The following is a 19,770-nucleotide window of genomic DNA, read 5'->3' as shown; positions in this document are numbered from 1 at the left end:
AGATAAACAAATTTTCTGAACCAGAGCCATGTAATAGCATACCTCAGGCAGCACTGAACACAGGCTTCTGGAAAATGCTTTACTATCTATGGAGAACACGTATAAGGTCCATCCTGCTAATATACCACATGTTGAAAACTTCACGGGAAAATTGCAAAAAGATTCAAAATATGCTGCTGGTTTTGTGAAAATTACAACACCTGTGCTTCTATCTGAATTTGTGCCAGCCAGCATTCAGTTGTTAAAAAATAATCAGATTTGTACTCTAAACTTATTGATATAGACAATATCAATTACATTACAGCACACTGTTTGGGAAATGTAACTCTCTGATTTTCTTCCTTGAGCCACTAATAAGTATACAGAACAAATTCTGTATTTCTTTTTATAGCAGATATCCAGCTCTCGTCCATCTAACTAGAATAACTGAACTGTACACTGAATAAGAATGTGGGATTTGAGGATATTTCTGAAGTAGATAATCCCATCTTCACCACACCTAACTAGGAATCCTGATGCCCTTTCGGTTGCCCCACACAATGTTAACTGCAAGATGCATGCAGAAACAGGTTTCTGAGATGGGAAAAGAGCTCTCTTACAGACTTTTGTTTTGTTTTGTTTTTTAAAGCTACACTACTGAGACCTGACTTAAACGTATGGGATTGCATGCTTCTTTACATGGGGATACCTCTCACAGTAAAAGAGAATGTGTTCTAGGGTATATTGCTAGACAAAAATTAGAATTTCCCTTGCAGTGCAGAGAATCATTATGTTGATGGAGTTTAAATTAAAGTTTTGATGGAGACTGTTAGAAGATAGGGTAATTATTTCTAGCCAGTAAGAAACAGAAACAGTTGAGAGGTGAAAAACCAAGCTGGATACTTTCAAAGAGAAGTCCTTCGAAATGTTAAAAAAAAAAAACCAAAGGAGAAAATAAGTAGGTCATGGAATTTCTTGTAAATAGAAGCTTAAGAGTTTGTTACTGTTCCCCACATGTAATCGTCACTTCTCCAAGGTCTATATACTGACAGTTTTAATACTTTTCTGCATATATAACTTGACAAATATTTAAAGGATGATAATCACCTTTTATTATCTCAAAGCCTCTTTGACAACTAATTTGAAAAAGGAGGCAGTTTGACTTAAAGAAGTTAGTTATTCTTGAGACTTCTAATAAAGTAAGTCTGTTGACTTTTCTAAACATGGCAATGAGACTCCCCATCCCCACAAAAAAAACCCCAGAATTCCCTCAAGTTTGATTTACATGGAAGAAGCTATACAGGTATTCTTGCTTCTACCTATCTTTAAACAAACCTGCTTGCTTTTATGAACAAGGTTCTGTTTCTTTCTCATCAACAAGACAAGATGTCAAAAAAGAACAGATGTCAGAAAGGAAATTTTTACATCAATGATGCTATTTTTGTACTTTTGCCAGTTACAGCCCACAACATTACTTTGGGTACTATAGACAATAAATACCTATAAGTATCTTCTGGATAGGTTTTTTGTACATAGTCCTGCAATTCCATCTGTGCCTTCTCCTGGAATTTTTCTATTTGGGTTGAACTGGTCAGACCAGGGTGATCTAAAGAAACAAAACATTTCTGTATGTCAACTGTTTCCCTATACCTTGTGAAATATATGTAGTTACCAGATTCTCACATATAATTTCATTCTCTTGTATTGTGATGTTCAACATGTTAGCTGTATAAAGGAAACCATTCAACTGGACATTTGCTTCTGGCTTCAGAATTAGCTTGCTCAGTTTTCTCTATATAGCTGTATGTATCCACAAGGAAGTGGAAAAAGATTAAGCCTGCAGGTATGTCCCAGGCAATGACACTCTTAGTTTATGTTTCTAACCTTGCTACCTTGCTTTTTTAGATGTGTTTGCCTCTGTGATTTTGACTAACTATGCTGACTGAGCAGTATCTACAGTTGTTTTCTTGACAAATCAATTTCTTGACCTTCCCAAGTCTGTCTCACATTTTAATTCCAGCTGGGTCAGCTCCTTAAAGAAAGTCACATGATCAGAAAAACTTAGAAAATAACACATCTGACTATGCCCAAATATCTTTGGTGTTGTGTTCAAAGGGCTTTTCCCTTGAAATGGGACAGCACTAGCTTCAGTTTGGAGAGTTTCTTGTTCTTCCAACTTGAATAAAGACCCTAATAAACTTAACCCAAATGCTGCAGTCTGCAAAAAATTTCAAAAGTGAATTTCTGGATACTAATATATTCTAAAAAAAGTAAGTTTTATTACAAAGAGAAAAACAGTAACAATGCAAAAAAATAACCACCCAAAACACCCTGATAAAACAAGATACTCCTTTTCTTTGTATTTTGTTAAATTCATAGTAGTAAACACCTTTGAATTAAAGTAAATAATTTACATCTCTGAGCAAGACTTTCCCTTTCAGTCAGCCTGTCAGCAGTTATAAATTAACCTTTGTGTGTCCTAGGAACGTTTCTCCACCTTTGCTGAAGACACTATCACTTCCCATTTCTTTAATGTGCTTACCTTATCATTCCAGAAAATCTCAAGTGTCTCCTTTGAGTAAATCCTCATATCTCATAAACACTGTTAATCATGTATTAGTTGTCTGCTGTTATTTTTTTGGTAACAAATGGAAGACAGCCTGGTTTACATTTAGTTTTGGAGATTTTGTGGAAGTTCCATATGAAATACTGTTGTATTTCTGCTCATATTTCAGCAATCCCTCCTATGAGTGTATTAGAAATACTGAAATTGAAGACAATTTCTTTCTGTCACTGTGAGAATGTATTTCCTCTAATCCTTCCTGCCATTTACTTCACTAATATTGTGAATACACATCCCAGATAACTTACTACTCATGGATTCTCAGCTGAAGATAATTGAGAGTCTAGTCTTCTAAGGTGGGTGTACAGGAAATACCTGATATATTGGAACTGTAAATAACATGGATATGTTGCTCTGAAGTTATTTTTAAAGTGTGTATTTTTTGTGATAAATTATGGTGGAACAATCATTTTATCTGCAGCTTAACAGATCAGTCTCAACTCAAGACATTAGTCTCATAAAAAAAACACCTGTTAAAACATTAACATATGAATGCTTATTATTTGAAAAGATGTGGTTACTAAATTCCTTACCAGGGCTAAAGAGGACTATAGCTTTAAGGTATGCATATTCATATCCATCAATATCAAGCTTGGCCATGCTGTTACAGAACTCCTGAAGTTTCCAGATGTGTTCCATGACTTGCTTTATTCTGTCTCCAGAAAGTTTATCTACAAAAAGATACTGATTGCTATTTCATGTGAGCAAGTACATCTGATATATTAACCAATATCCTTTTATAAAAGAAATGAAGTGACATTTTAAAGTCTTTTGTGTCATCTGCGATCTTAAAACCACTTAACATAAGGATGGACTAAACAATTACGGAAGTGAAGATTTATAAAGCTGAGTCAGACATAGGGCTAGCAAACAGAATGTTAACACTTTTGCATAATTTTGCCAGTACAGCATAATCTGCAACACCAATCCAGTTCCAGTGATGTACTGTTCTGAGCAGAGACTCTCAAATTATGATGAATTATTCTACAAATGGCTAGAGTGATTCTGGAAATGAACAAAAGCACAAAACAAATGCTATCATGTAATCTTAATTTTAAATTCAAACAGTAATGAGGTAGTTTTTCCGGAAGTGAATGCAAGAGCAGGAACAACAGTGCTACTTTTCCCTCTATCTGTACTTTTAGAAGTTAATTTTTCATTTACGGTGGTGAAGTCTTCTTTCCTTCTGATGGGGTAAATTCACTCAAATACATGTACACAGATTCTTCCAGTGTTTGAAACATCATGTTATGTTGGCTTAATATTCTTTCTTAAGATGTTGATTTAAAAAAAAACATACATATATATTATTTGTGGATAAGTTACAACTGAGTGGTATTAGCGGCTCAGCTAGGGAGAGAGAGATTTCTGTTTTGGTAAATACCACCTTCTCTCCGATGGCATATCTGCAGACTAGTCAAAGAATGAAAACCGTAGAGATCACATTAAGACGAATTTTATATTATTTATTTATATTATATTATATTTTATATATAAAATATATATAATAATATATATAAATATATAAATATATAATTAATAGTTACTATTATCAAACTTCAGAGTTAAGTCAGTTCACAAGGGATAAATCCTTTTCTTGAGAAACACATCAGAATAATTTTATTCCAGTCAAGATCTCTAATGCTAAAATTTCATATCATAATAACTCGAATATTCTAACTTTGCCTGTCCAGTCAATAGTACATATGATTGCTTAGACTTGTGTGCCTTACATGAAATCTTTGATGTAATTTGTAACTAATTTACGTATTTTCTGAAACCACAATAAAGACTGAACAGAAGAAACATTTTTTGCACGATGTCTTGAAATAAGAATGAAAGCATAATCTACATTTCCAAAATAGATGAATTATGATACGAGTTTTTAGTTACTCAAGATGGCTCAAGATAGACATGATGTAATGTTTTTATTTCTGTATTAAGTGGGAAGCAATGGTGCAGAAATACTCAGGAAAAGTGAACTGGAATTCCAGAGTTTCCAGATAGCCTCATCACTAATATGCTTCCTAGATAAAAGTTCTGAAATTTCTTCACTCTGTTTTGAATTTTAAAGTTATAATACACAATATAGTATGATAACTTTACAGAATAGATAAATAAATAAATAATAAACAAATCATAATAAAACAAATCATCCTCTTTTCTTGGCCACTCTCAGGTAACATGGTATGACTGGAAGTACAGGTTGCTGAACAAAAAAATTTATCTTTTTCTTTTTTGAGACATGGAAACAGAAGTAGAGCCAGCTTAAGGCTGTAACAGCCCCACCACTTACTCCTCCAAAACCTCATTGCCTGGGGTGTAGGTGAAAGACATAGACCTATTTATTCTGACAGAGATATAATTAAAAGCCTAACTCTGCAGAACATACAATGTGCATGTTTCCATATTAGTCTTTTAAACTCTCACCTCTCTCTCTGTAGAAAAGGAGCATCAGTATGTTGTATTTTGAGGGCTGTCCAGGCTCTCTTAATTTACAACAAAAAATCTCACCCCCCACCCTGTATTCAGTATGAAAGCATGCTATCCATTTAAGAATCAATTTCTGTCTGATTTATTTTATTATAATGAAGCTAATAAAGCAGATTAAAGCAAATTTACTTTACTAGGACTTAAGGCTATTAAACACTTCTTCTCAGATTATCTACTTTTGTACATTTTATAATTCCAGTCAACTATTACTCTCCTCAGTAAAAGCCTATTTTCCAATTTTTGCTGCGTGCACAATTAATGGCACCACAAAAGTAAAACAAATTGGCACCAAATAGTATTGTGTAACTACTTTTAACTCACATTTAAATTTCAGCGAGCTTTCATGTGATATGCTGTGTTTGCAGAGTTTAAAGCTGCTAGTATTGATTTTTCCTCCTATTAAAAATGGAATGCTATTTTCACACTAATCAATCATATTGATGGGGAGCATCTTTAAAGAATGGAAAAAAAATAAAACCAACCCATCCCTAACAGATTACCATCCATTCTAGATATAACCATCAACATGCCAATAATGAATTAAAAAAAAATAATAATTACATAAAACTTCTTAAGAGTGTCAAGCAAGTAGGTTATTTAATGCTTCAAATGGTACTGCAAAATACATTAATCATTACTACATTATAGCAATATCCAAGACCATTATACTTGCAAGAATATTCTTGTTGTGAGTTGGCAAATGCTATAGTTTTATGCTGCAAAGAGGAGAAGGAAAATTCTGGAAGGAAAAAAGTCTGGTGTGGTTTGGAAGAAGACATTCTAAGAGGGAAAAAAAAATGACATCTGGATGGGAGGAAAGCTCTGTGAGCATACCCGACTTCAGGATGTACTCGTCCTTCTCTATACTGCCTGTCAGATGTAGAAGACAGGAGAATACATCCCCCAGCCTTATCCCCATTTCTTCCATGGGCACTTCTGTCCCACAGAGATCTCTGTGAGTGCAACAAAAGTTACAGATCACCAGAGGAAAGGTAATTATGCAAGAGGAGGCTTCTCCCACTGGATCCCGGGGAACAATTCTGCCACTCAATAGGAAACACCTAGCGAGAAATGTTATATAAACGTTCCTGTGGTGTTGACAGGACTGAACATGTGTAAGAATCACACACTGAACACATACCTTCCTGTATGCTGTTCTGGAGATGGTTGACAATAGCTGCCAGGATAGTAGACAGACTCATCACCTGTGCGCACTGTGCCAGGCCTAAGGTAAACAGCTCATTCCAGCAAGCACGCACAAGGCTTGTATTACAGTCCTGCCTATAAACAACAGAAAAATCACAGAACTGTAGGTAGTTTTCATATCAGGTTGGTATTACCCTATGTTAATATAACCTATAATTATGTTAATTATAACAATTCATAATAAGGATTACTGTTTTGCAAAGCACTTTACTAAAAAGGCATATATTAGCATATTACAAATATTTCAAAAAGCAAAAAGCAGCAATAGGCTGACTACAGGGAACTATTTCAGGTTAACTGTAAAATGATGCTCACTAATTCTTTACCAAGATATATTTCTACACGTTAAAATGCTTGCTTTTGATGTGGCTTTAGTTTCTGTCACTGCAGTAATATCTGATATAGTAATCTCCTCTGCAGTCTTCTATTGTATTCTTCAAAAAGGAGAGAATATTGCATACTCTTCACACATTGTAAAGAATTCATTTAAAATTAAACAATACCATCATTTAAAAATTCAAAATAGCTGAAAAGTGTTCAGATCAGTGCTTAAATCCATTAGAAAGCAAACCATTCAACAGAGTATGTCCATTTACCCAAGAGCTTGAAATGCAGGTATGGACCTAGCCCAGTGCATAGAGAGGAAAAGTAGTCGTGATGCAGACTCACAGATGTAGTGTACATTAAGGTACTCTGGCATGGGACTGGGCATCGTCAGCTGCAAAAACCAGAAGTACAGTACAATATATACAGTTCAGACATAAACCAAATGTTATTATCAATGAAATAATCAGCAAAAACATTCAAACATTCTGTCATAAGCAACTGTGTGACAAGAAATTGTCAACGAAAAACTATACTGAATAACTCATTAATACTAGCAAGGAATGCAAAATGGGAATAGGAGACAAGAAATCATGCCGGAGACAGCTCAAATGTTTCCCTTTAAAATGTTTTAATATTCATTTAATAGTTCTATAAATTTCATTGTTCTATGGAGTGTTGGCTAGCATCACAGTGCTATAAAAGATCTTTTAAAACTTTTTTAAAAAAGAATAAAAATAAAATCTAAAACCCTAATATCTAAATATCTATTACATGGCAAAGTCATGTAATAGGAATCTACAATCACAAAACACCATTAATAGGAATAAGCTAGTAGAGTTTGACTACGTTAAGTATTACTTATTTCAGTAATGATCTTTGTATTTCTTGAAACAGTGCAATTTGATTACAGCAAGATGAACACCCTTAGTGTTTCTCACAGAGTTTATCAGCGTCTGTGTGTTTGTATTCCATTGAAGCTGAAGCACCTCTAAAACGCAAGACCTATTTCAGTGGTCTAACGATAAGCATCTAAGAAAGCACTGTAACCTCTATATGAGGGAGCCTTTTAGATGGAAGCTTTATGCTATCTAGAATTACAAATTAACTAAGCAAGGCATCATACTATATAGAAGATATGGAAAGTGATTATCAACAACACTGGAAAGTGAAGCAAATTTTAAAGCATTCTTCTCTCTATGGAAAGGTCTTATGAAATAACACCTACACTATTTAGATACAATTTTCACTCTTGCATGCTGTATTAGAAGCTTTGTAACAGCAGATGTTGTCCTGGATTATACTGCCAAAACTAAATACAAGAATAAAGAAAACACAGTAAACTTATCTTGGGTTATGTCTTAAGTGTTAGTTTGCTTAGTAAGACATTTAAAGAAGCACAAAGCACATACCTTAAATGTGACATGTGTATCTGTAAGTAGGGGTCCTTCCACCTCAATAATTGGTGTTGACTGATCTCTACTGATTACATGAATATTCCCTCCTCCTGTAGGATCCATCCCATCTGCCAAGTTATGAGCTGTTGTACCATCTGTGGTATTAAGTGCTTTAGCCAAAGTATCAAATGCCCTGAAAAAAAAAAAAAAATAGTAGTAATGAACAGCAAAAGAGTGCTTCCTTACACCTTAAAAAAAAATCACAGCGGTCAAATTAAATGCTATAAAGCATTTTCACTTAGAGGTAACATATACAGGAACTGTTTATGCTAAAACACAAGGCCAGACTTTTCATTACAACCTAGCCCCTCTGTACTATTTGGACATCGATAAAAGGAATAGACCCACCTGTGCATTGCTGATAAAAGATGTCCCCTGTAAGGCAGAAACATTTTACTACTGTAAATCCTGCTCTAATAGGTTTATGTTAGTATTTGTACTAGTAAAGGTGTTTCTTGCACTTCACCATTCACTATACCCTCCTCATCTTGCAGTGTTTAACAGATCTCTGTGAGGATTATAGACCAGATGCACTCTGGACAACACCCTGCAGTCCCAGTCCTTGATATACAATTTCTGGGAATAGCGGAGAATAGTGTGGTTCCCTTCTAGACAATATGTCTGTAAGATACAATATGGCCAGATATTCCTGATCTCACAGGACATACAGAGCCTTAGAAACTGTCTGACAGTAACGTAAGAGAGACTGGTCCCTTGACTCCTTTATACACCAGCTGGGCTAATAACAGATCTTAGATTTAAAGAAGATTTTTGTGCTCCAATGTCATACCAGTGGACAGTATTATGGTATAGTGCTGTTTTGCCAGTATTTTTGTCAAGTTCTGAGGAGGGTTTTTTGGATATTTTTTTCTGCTTTAAAGAAAGAGTGCAACTTTGACTTAGGTCAACCTTGCGGTGTCAAGTATTTTTAAGTATCAGTTCACTCAAAGATTTTAAATAAAAAAAGACTAAAAAGCCTGAAGTTAAGCTCCTCTTAAAAATCTTCTGCTTGAGAAACAATGGACAGGTTTGAGACCAAGTATTTTTCTTACCTCACTATACTGCCAATTTATGTTGTCCTTCAACACCCAACACCCCCCAACAAAACCCCAAACAAAAACAACCACAAAAACTCCAACCATAAAAATCTCAAGCTCTGCTGGAAATTTTAAGACTCCATGTTACTTTTCCCCATTTTTCTCATTAATAAAGACAATAAAGACTTCAAACTCTTTTTAAACTTTAAAAAAATAAATTATTAATCTTAGTTTAACTACATTTCCCCTACATTCCCAGCAGGTATTATGGCAGCAGAATCTCAAAAAAGAGATCTGCAGTAATACAGAGCAGGGCTAAGGGCATGAGCATTGTGGAGGAGAAGCTTCCAGGTAACAAGCCTATCATATAAAACAGTACCGAAGTGTTGCTATTTCTCAGAGTCTCTCAAGGTCACCAACTAGTCATTTATCATTTTCCTCAGTATGAAATCTGGTCTAGCTGCAGAACACTACATTTATAACACAGGACACAGTTCTTCACAAGAGGACAACAGCCAAACCTGAATTTCTAAAGAATTGGTTTTGTGTTTGAAAGTAGGGAGCAATCTTTACTGTGCTTGGTGTCACAATGCCAAATTACTTTGACAAATGAATGTAAGTATAGACGGTACAGAACACTAACTGCTAAATAAAATGCAAATATAAAAGCATACCGTGTAATCTCACTTGCAGATTGCTCTTCTTGTTGAACTTCAGAAGTATCTCCATTATTTAGCGACTCACTGAGATTAGCAAGAGATGTTACAACATTTGCTAGTGTTCCTAAAGCACCCTGGCTTGTTTCAGCCTAAAAAGGAAGAACCATGTCAGTAGATCAACATTATAGGTGATGTATCATATGTAAATTTCCCCCGGTTTTAATCTTCTTATTCTTTTTCCTTTATGTACCTTTTCCTTCCTCCTGAGCACCTACAGGAAGAACAATGATCTCTCAATGATCTTTAAATCCTACTGTAATCATCAGTCCTAGCCCCAGCTGACACATCATGTAGGGAACTACCTGTGGCTGACCTTTTACAGAAATACGCCCATGAAAAGAAATCATGTTGCTGTTGATCAGCTTATTACCTCCATTTGTACAGATCTTGAGACTTACCCCAGCCTTATCTTCTCAAGAGCAAGAATTATTAATGTCTATGTACATAGCTAAAATAATCTGAACAAATATATATGTTCAGAACTTAACTGAAGAATAATACCTTGGAGTCAGCAGCTAGGAGGACTGTTCCATCATCCCTGATCAAAGGCTGCTGAATATTCACAAGCATTCCTGGATCAAGAAGACCTGCTGACCTGTTCAAAAGCATAAGGCATGTTACAGTCAACAGCATTTTACATGAATCAGAAGAATTTCTAACAGCCTATGTCAGAATAAAAAGGATTACCAATTAATTAACAATTTAAATAAAAAAAGTAAATTAACAATTTAATGAAACTCAGAGTTTATTCATCAGGACTTAAGTCTTTCTGAAATTTTCCAAAAAGTAGTTTGAAAGGCAGAAAGACTGGAACATATTTTCCTTTCCTGTGCAAAAGCAATGGCAACTCCCCAGACAGCTGTCACCTCATTTGCTTTTTATGCTGGTTTATTCTTTCTTAAGGAAAGTTGTCTTCTCACACTCTCTGAAGTCACTTAATAGCTCCAGAGTTATGGATCAGACTTGGAAGGAAGGTGTAACTGTGCATTCCAAGTTAAACAACGGAGAACACTGAATTAAGAAGTTATGCTAAGAAAATGTATTTTGCATTCCAAAATATAGTCATGAACAGTTGTGTAATCAAGGTCTGCATAAAATCTCTGCTGCCTTTACTTCTGCTACTTTTTGACCAAACATCCTTTCCCTTTGCTGTGTCTAATTTAGGGAGACAGTGGGAAGCCTTTCCAGTCAGCAAGGGTAAGTTTGTTACTTACATGCACGAATGACAGGTCAGGCCACGGGGAATTTCTAGTTTAAGGGGTCTGAGACTAACACCCAACATTGCGAACTATCACAGGCAGCAAATCATCATGCATTATGCAAATCTGAATCCTACATAAATAACAGTCGTGCTCAATGACTATAATATTGTTTATAGGACTGTAAGGGATCTGTGGCACAAGGAAATCTCAAATTAGCAAATGTGTCTGTAAGGAGTACTTTTGAACAATCTGATTTGCAAACAAGAACACTGGAAAAAAATTCTCCAAGAAATTTGCATCCCAGTCTTCCTAACTGCAGTGTCATTTGTTCAACAGAGAATATATATATGTGTGTGCATAAAATGAAACATACAAATATATAAAAACCTGAATATTGAGATCCAGTATCTTTAGGTGGTTATTGTCCACTCATAAACTAACTGGACCTACAGTTCTACAATGTGTTATTTAATGTAGAGTTCCTTTTTATTCTATTCAGGATAAGAGAAATCTTGCCTCTATTTATTATGATACACATTTCCACACCCACTGGCTATGGCGACAGCTGAGAGCACAGGAACCATCTCAGAACATCTTCTGTATAGTAAAGGAAGCTGCTGTTGTTTTGCTATTGTTGAGACTGGTCTCTTGGAATCTGAATCAGTGGTCACTGCAGTCTCTTTTACTACTGTCTTTAGGAGAAGGAAGACATAGCCTGCCATTAGCAGATTTGATTTCAGAGAAGTGCTAACCTGAATGAATCACAATGTAAGCCTAACTGCTTTTTGCTTGAGTATCACATACTCGCCTGTGCTTTGACCCGGCTGGACATGAGCCAGCTCTGAACTGAAAACCACCCAGCTGTATTCAGACATAAAAACTTCCATGAGAAGCAGAAGAGTCTAGTTTGGTCTTGCTAATGGAAACAGACGATTTCTGAAAGAGATCTCTGTCCAATTGTTTAGAATGGGGTAGGGGGCGGGGGAAGAGTATAGGTGTGCCAGCAAAGTAATATGCACAAATAATAACTGTAAAGACCACCTGTTAAACTGAGGTACTCACCGTGTCCCATCTTTATCTGCCACAAATGTTGGAGTTGCTATTAGAGGGCTTCGCAGATCTTTTCTGATATAGATTTTTTCAGTGGAAGCTGCACAGTTGGTTGGTTTTTCACGCTGAACGTCAAAAGGCTTTCTTTCACTTTGAACCGCTACATAAAGACAGAAAGCATGCAAATTTGAAAGAAAATGATTCAGCTGAAAAATACCAAGAGAAACTAAAATTATCACAATAGGATTTCAGTTTGCATAGTTATTATGGTATATCAGCTTACTGCAAAACTGAAAATTTAATATGACGACTGAACAGACATAGGCTCCAATTTTACAATACCTATAATTATGTAAATTTTAAACTAAGAAAGTTACAGATTGATCGTTTGCTTTAAGTTTTGCTGAACTGGAGTCAAAGCTTGCTACTTCCTTGGCATTTAATAAGATAGAACATTCTGCAAAATGTGTTTTCAAATTGTTTATTTATTTTTTTTAGACATAAAGCTACACCTAAATGTTAGATGCAGTCATACTCCAGATGATTTGAAACAATACAAATGCAGAGTAAACCCAGAAAAACTCAAGACAGGCAAGTTATGTGAGAGATGCCGGTTAATTCCCTGGGAGACGTCTCTGCATGATATGCAATTCACTTGCATCCATTCATTGCACCCAGTTAGGGAACAGTATTCAAAAACTAACTAACCTTTTCAGAATTTAAAATATTTCTGCTTGAGAAGTGGAATAAAATAAGCTCAGTCTCCAATTCTGCCAAATAAGTGTGGTAGCTCTTTTAATAAAAATGGTAAGAAACAGTAATGTAATTTTAAAGGAAATGAAAAGTGCATCTTTATAATATTAAGGCATTATTATTAAACAGATTACGAGAAGTTAGCCGGAATCGAAGTCACTGAACTTTACAAACTCCTCTACAGCTTGGCAAAACATTCAACTGCATTGATTTTTCACCTGAAAATGAGGATAACAACATGAATAAAAGACTACAAAGATAATATAAAGAATTTTTGAAGTGTTGTACTAATATTAGTTCTCACACTTCGCAAATGTAAGACATAATATAAATGAAGACAGTATTTATGTGCTATTCATTGTACCAATTTATTATACAGTAGCTATTGCTCTAGAAGATTAACATTATTAATAAGCAAAGAAAAAAAATTCAGTTCTCCTCTATAGCCCTTTTGCATGTAACAGTAAAATACATGGATATGTGTGTCTCTGTCCTCATAACCAGCAAGAGTTATTTAGTTCCTGATTTTATTTTTGTTAGTATTGTTACTGTCAGCAAAATTTAGGGGCTTACAAATAGGTAAATCCGTTTTCTGGCATGGTGGATACATAAGTATTAATCAGAAACCTGGCCCAAAGCCCAATAAAGTAAGTGAGCATATAGCTAATCATATTCAGGTAAGAAAGGTTTAGCTTCTGGAAATGCAGCAGTTTCTCCTATTACAAATATCTCGCCCTATGCTCAGCACAGTGTGTGCAAAGTACATCAGCATCATTACAAGTCTGGTGTTGCAGAGTGCAAATAAATCCAAGATCTCCCTATTTACAGCTTAAAGTTCTGCCTCCCTTGAACTCAGTGGTTGGAACTCATCCTGCCTAGATCAGAGTGGAAAAAGAGAAGTATTTGTTGCTTCACCTTACATTCTCCTTAAATTTATCACAAAACAACCAGATAATAGGCTTCACGAAGCACTGGACTGAAGAATCAGAGGTGTCATAAATTGGAAACAAAATACATTGAAAGACATGTTTGGATGCCAGCACTGGAATTATACGAAACACTGCGTACAGTACATTGTTCAAAATATGATAGTTTATATAATGCCTCAAAATACAATGCTCACAAATTACCAAATTAATAGAAAAAAATTAAAAGGAAAAAAAGGACATCAACTACTATCCCTGCGTGAAAAAGCAGCAAAAATAAACTAGAAGGAAAGCATGAAACACTAGACTCTGATTTATATCCATCCATGTTAAAGTATTTTGTATTATAAACATACAATGTGTTTGTAACATGCATTCTATGTGAGGCACTAACTGGGCTCCTCAAAGACTACAAAACAAATTTCAGTTTGTTCAAAAAAAATCACTACTGCACCTCAGACATAAAATAGTGATGAAAGAAAGGTATGGTAGATGCTTTGGCTGCCAAAATGGAGAGAACACACTAAAAAGTGGTAGTCCACATAATTAATTATTTGGTAGGCACAGTATCACATTGGGACTTAACACTCACATTCCATTTTCATGCCCATCTCTAGACATTTCTTAAGCCTACAAAACTGGCAGCGATTCCGATGATGTTTATTGATGATACAGTCCTGGTTGCTACGACAACTGTAGGTCAAATTCTTCCTCACACTCCTTTTAAAGAAACCTTTGCATCCCTCACAACTGACAGCACCATAGTGACGACCTAGGAAACATACATAGTTATCAGATGGAAATTACTTATATTTCAGCATAGAAATGTTCATCTTAAGCAAGTAAAACATTTGTGAAAGTCACTCTTTAAATTTATTTCGTGTTCTTACCATCATCTTGGACTATGAAAGCATTGTTAAAGTCTTACAGGATGTTTCTTGCTTACATATTGTCAGGGCTTTTTGGTGGGAGAGTGGAGAGAAGAGAGGAAGGCTAAGGCTATTTTTGAATAAGAGGCCTGTGAAGTGGTAGTTCCCATTCTGGACAAGTACAGATGCAATTTTATCTGCTGTTACAGATTATGGATATATTAAAAGAGCACACAGTCTAAGAATTTACTAATTTCATAATACAAGTAATTTTACAATGAAATGCAATCTTAATTTAAAATTCCTACACATATCAATTTTGTAATTCAAATTACATAACTTCAAAAAATAAAAGCAAGCAAGACAGAGAGACAGTAAGGTGCCTTCTCCATAATATGAAAGCACAGGCTCCTTTCTTGGCTAACGTAGAAATTTCACCTTGTAGAAATAATATAGAAATAGACTCCTTGTTACTGCATGCATCTGAAACACTGAGGATTCACTTGATCTCTACTTGCCTTTTCCTGTGATATCTACCAGGAAGTCTTAAGTTTGTTAGAAAGCACCAAGAAGTGTTTTTATGGAGCAGGTAGGCTTTTCTAGGTGACATGTTTATTGCAAGGTTGCCCATACCTGTGAGGAACAGTACTACATGCTTCAAATAGTCTCCTTCATTTACCAGGAGCTATTCAATCATTATTTTGTCTTTCAACACATGCCAATTTATCATACACTCCAGCTAAAGTACAAACCAATATTCTTGCATGCAGAGTTTAACTATTCTGTCTGTATAGGAAAAAAGTATGATGATATCTTTTTCCATTTTAGACTCAATGGCTTTTGCCATCAGCATGGCTAAAATCAGTTAAAATACGCAAAACCTCCTCCCTTCATCCCACTTATCCTTTCAATCAAACTTTTAAAATACTATTTTCTGTGCTTCCTTACCTGATGCTTTATCGCCACACACTACACAATATTCTACTACCTGGGGCCGCTGAACATCAGCTTTTCCCAGCAAACGTTCCACTGAAGCAGAGTCTGTCACTATCTAAAACAAAATTCCATAACAAAAAGTAATTAGCCAATATTTTCTTCTGACATGAAAGTAAGGAGCTTGGCCTAAAGAACAAGATTGCTCTATCAGATGAGAAGAGGTAGCTGAATTTGAGATTAAGTATGACACATGGAATGAAATTAAGTAGGATAAAATGGAAGTTAATGAGATTTTTTACTGTCAGTAGTTGAAAACAGTCATAGCAAAGCAAAGTCCTAATAAAACTTGTAGCTTTGTTCAGTACAAACAAAGTTTCTTCACTTGTGCAGTCAACAGTATTCTTCCCTTCTTGCAATTACTCGCAAACAGCTGCTATATTTTAGCCAAAGATACACAGTATTTCAGATGCTATTCCCGTCTATCCCTTCTCTAGCTATTAGGTGTATAGAGTTCAGAGGGGATAGCCTGAAGCTGAGGTCCACTATAGAAAGAGTTTCAATTCCAAAAGCCTTGGATTCCAAAACTTCTGTTCTGAACGTTGCACTGAACATAGAAAAATTAAAAAAAAACCCCACCCCTCTGTAACATCAGATAACCCACTAATCATAATAAAATAAATTCTAAAAGACTGTTAATACAATTTTTCAAATATTTATGTAAGAATGATACTTTTTCCCCTAAAATATTTTCCATTGTAACAGTACCAATAGGGACCAGGAGCTTCCCCCCCCCCCCCCCCTCGAAAACTCCTGTTGGTCTGGATTATGCTCAAGACCCACAAACAACTACGGCAGAGGACGGCTTCTTCTCCAAAGAGCTTGTTTCTCTCTCTATCTGTGAATCTTGAACAGACTATCTGATATCCTGGCACTCCTCACAAGCACCATCGTAACTTAAGCATTTGCTTATGTCTTCGGAATTTTAATGAGAACACACAACATGGGTGCTGAGTGCAATGGAATGCACAAGGAACATTAAGACAGGAGGATTTATAACTGAACAATAAAACCTACAATTAGTATGGTCTAATTCCTGTCATTAACTCTTTAGAAAACTTTTGCAATTTGTCTTAAAGCAATTATAGACTTAAATAATCTAAAAATCAAAAACTGGAAAAAAATTTCTATGGTCTATCTCAATTACTATATTTACCTGAATTCTGCCTGGCACAATGTTGTCCGTGGTGGTAAAGATAAGCTGTTTGGCATTGGATGTCTCAGGTGCTGCCAATATCACCTTTCCTGCACCAGTTCCATCTGGACTGGCTAAAATAAACTGTTGCTTTGGAGACACAGCTGAGTCCACTGCTGTCACTATTTGGATTTTTTGACCTGTTTGCTGATCTGTCACAATCTGTAAAACACATTGAAGCATTTCATGAGCCACATTTTAAAACCTTTCATTTCATTCTGACTTGGAGTTATATGACACTCTCTGATAACTGTCCTTGTTATTTACTATTTTGCTATTTGTACATTTATTATATGGGTGCAAAGTTGTTGCAGCTCTCTACATAGATGCAAAACAATAAAATCAAACCAAACATATATCTATATACATACCCACTGCATAGACAGAAAACACTAGACAGAACTGTGAAAAGTGTCAGTCTGATATTGTTAATAATTAAGAGGTACGGGAAAATCTTGTAATTACACTTAACTGTTCAAATTAAGTTAAGATATAGTGGATCCCAGACAGAATAATAACAAAATGTAATGTTAAGGACTGCAGCTGATGAATGGCAGGTATATATGCCTAGTAAGACAGCATCACAGAAATTTCATAGAATTATAGAGTATCTTGAGTTGGATGGGACCCGTAAGGATCATCGAGTCCAACTCCGTGCTCCTCATAGGACTGCCTAACACTAAACCATATGACTAAGAGCATCATCCAGACGGTCCTTGAATTCTGTCAGGCTTGGTGATGTGACCACTTCCCTGAGGAGCCTGTTCTAGGGACCAGCCACCCTCTCAGTGAAGAACCTTTTCTTAATGTCCAACCTGAACTTCCCCTGATGTAGCTTCATTCCGTTTCCTCCTGTCCTGTCACTGGTCACCAGAGAGCAGAGATCAGCACCTCCCCTCCACTGCCCCCTTGAGAAAGCTGTAGACTGCGATGAGGACCCATCAGCCTTCTCTTCTCCAAGCTGAACAAGCCAAGTGACCTCAGCTGCCCCTCTACATCTTGCCCTTCAGGCCTTTCACCATCTTGGTCGCCTTTCTCTGGATGCACTCTAATAGTTTGATGTCCTTCATACACTGAGGCGCCCAGACTGCACACAGAACTTGAGGTGGAGCCGCACCAGTGCAGTGTAGAGCGGGACAGTCGCCTCTCTGGACCAACTGGCTATGCTGTGCTTGAGCACCCTAGGGCACGCTGCTGACTCATACCCAACTTGCCACCGACCCAGACCCCAGATCTCTTTCCACTGGACTGCTCTCCCGCCTCTCATCCCCCAGTTTGTTCCTACAACCAGGATTACCCTGTCCCAGGTGCAGGATCTAGCACTTGTTCTTGTTAAATTTCACACAGCTGGTGACTGCCCAGCTCTCTAGTCTACCCAGATCTCTCTGTAAGGCACCTCTGCCCTCCAGGGAGTCCACAGCTCCTCCATATTTACTATTATTGGCAAACAACGTACATTTGACTCCTACCTCCAAATAATTTATAAAAACATGACTAAAAATTACTCTAGCTGACAAAAAAAAGCACAGTGGTACATTCTTGAGATTTTATTAATTTTGCATACACCTGACTATTAAAGTTATTTCTATATAATTCATTTATGTAATTGGCTTAATGTCAGAGTTAAAACTACTACTGAAAATAAATCATGAAGTGAATTTATACACACTAATATTCCTATTGGCTGTATTAGGGGTCACAATTATTGTGTATTTATTTCCCTAATTTTGATTACCTAGACTTTTTATTTAGTTGTCATGTCCTTTTTGTGTAATATTTTCATGCAGATCTTAACTAACGGGACAATTCACAGTGAAATCTGATCTGGCATTTGGACTGACACCACTACAATCTTGCCTGTATTTGTTTTGAGGAAGCAGGGATACTCTTTTCTCATCCTGGTATTCTTCTTCATCATGGAGACACAGGTTTTTTTCAGAAGTATCAGTGATATAAGGAGGTAGATTATTTTGCAGAATTGAACAAAAGATCCTACTTTATGAATGTTGAACATTCATTATGCTTCAGTTATACATGTTGTGAGAACATCTACCTTGCAACGGAATATTGATACATATTGATATAGTTACTCTACCATGCAAAACAGAGATGTTACCAGACAACTGTATCAAAAATAGAAACCTTCCCTCGTAACAGAATCCTGAAAATCAGCATGTGAAATAATAAGGCTGCCTTATTCCACCTTTTGTTGATAACTTTAAGGAATAACATCTTAAATAAAATACATAGCTAAATGTTAACTAAAGAACATCTCTTTGGTGCTGTCTATAAAGAAAAATCATATGGACTTCTTTGTAATTTTTCATGGATCAGATATAAGCACCAATGATAATAAAGACCTAAGACAAAAAAATTAGGTTGGATAAGTAGATGACATTTAGGTTCGTAAGAAAAAAAGTGATTTATGTTATTATACATGTTGCCATTTGAATCTTTGATAATAACATCACAGAAAAAAAAATTATCGTGCATAGTGAGTATAATGACAACGTCAAAATAATTTTAAAAGTGTTTTCAGGGCTGTTCAGAGGGACAGCACCCACCCACCCTGATCAAGACACATCCCAGGAAAACTCCAGCCTGTGATGGATGATGCTTTGCCAGGACTGTTTCAAATGCCCTGGAGTGCAAGATCCTCTTTTCCAGCACCACCTCTAGCAGAATTACATGGGAGTAGGAGCGCACTGGCACAGAACAATGTCAAGGAAGGCAAAAGCTCAGTATTGCAGTACTGAAACACTCCAGTAACATTAACAACAAATCTCCTATCATTTGTCACTGCATACATTCTGGTATCTTTATATTATCAGTAACAACGACCCACTGTGCAGCATTCCCAAAGGCTAACTTTATCCTACATTGGCTAGTCTCCCACTGGCTCCTAAATAAGGCAGAGAGAGAAAGAGAAAGAGGAATGCCCTTG

The 19,770-nt window shown here is 36.1% G+C and overlaps 1 protein-coding gene across 7 annotated transcripts in view; it reads right to left on the bottom strand.

The window, feature by feature from the left end:
* NR2C2 (nuclear receptor subfamily 2 group C member 2) overlaps positions 1 to 19,770 on the bottom strand; it is a 48,758-nt gene that overhangs the window by 9,190 nt on the left and 19,798 nt on the right. For 6 of the 7 annotated variants that reach the window (XM_056334865.1, XM_056334869.1, XM_056334864.1 and 3 more), the window contains 11 exons: positions 16,788 to 16,988; positions 15,587 to 15,689; positions 14,362 to 14,541; positions 12,103 to 12,250; positions 10,340 to 10,433; positions 9,794 to 9,927; positions 8,038 to 8,215; positions 6,898 to 7,019; positions 6,237 to 6,376; positions 3,136 to 3,273; positions 1,480 to 1,585 (listed from right to left, as the gene is read on the bottom strand). In XM_056334865.1, the coding sequence (XP_056190840.1) occupies positions 1,480 to 1,585; positions 3,136 to 3,273; positions 6,237 to 6,376; positions 6,898 to 7,019; positions 8,038 to 8,215; positions 9,794 to 9,927; positions 10,340 to 10,433; positions 12,103 to 12,250; positions 14,362 to 14,541; positions 15,587 to 15,689; positions 16,788 to 16,988 (1,544 nt within the window). Of the gene's footprint in view, positions 1 to 1,479; positions 1,586 to 3,135; positions 3,274 to 4,178; positions 6,157 to 6,236; positions 6,377 to 6,897; positions 7,020 to 8,037; positions 8,216 to 9,793; positions 9,928 to 10,339; positions 10,434 to 12,102; positions 12,251 to 14,361; positions 14,542 to 15,586; positions 15,690 to 16,787; positions 16,989 to 19,770 lie in introns of those variants that run through there. The other variant, XM_056334871.1, reaches the window with a different exon arrangement.

This window comes from Falco biarmicus, chromosome 4 (assembly GCF_023638135.1).
Source record: "Falco biarmicus isolate bFalBia1 chromosome 4, bFalBia1.pri, whole genome shotgun sequence".
In the NCBI taxonomy this organism is placed as follows: domain Eukaryota; kingdom Metazoa; phylum Chordata; class Aves; order Falconiformes; family Falconidae; genus Falco; species Falco biarmicus.
This window is presented reverse-complemented; position numbering and strand designations above follow the sequence as displayed.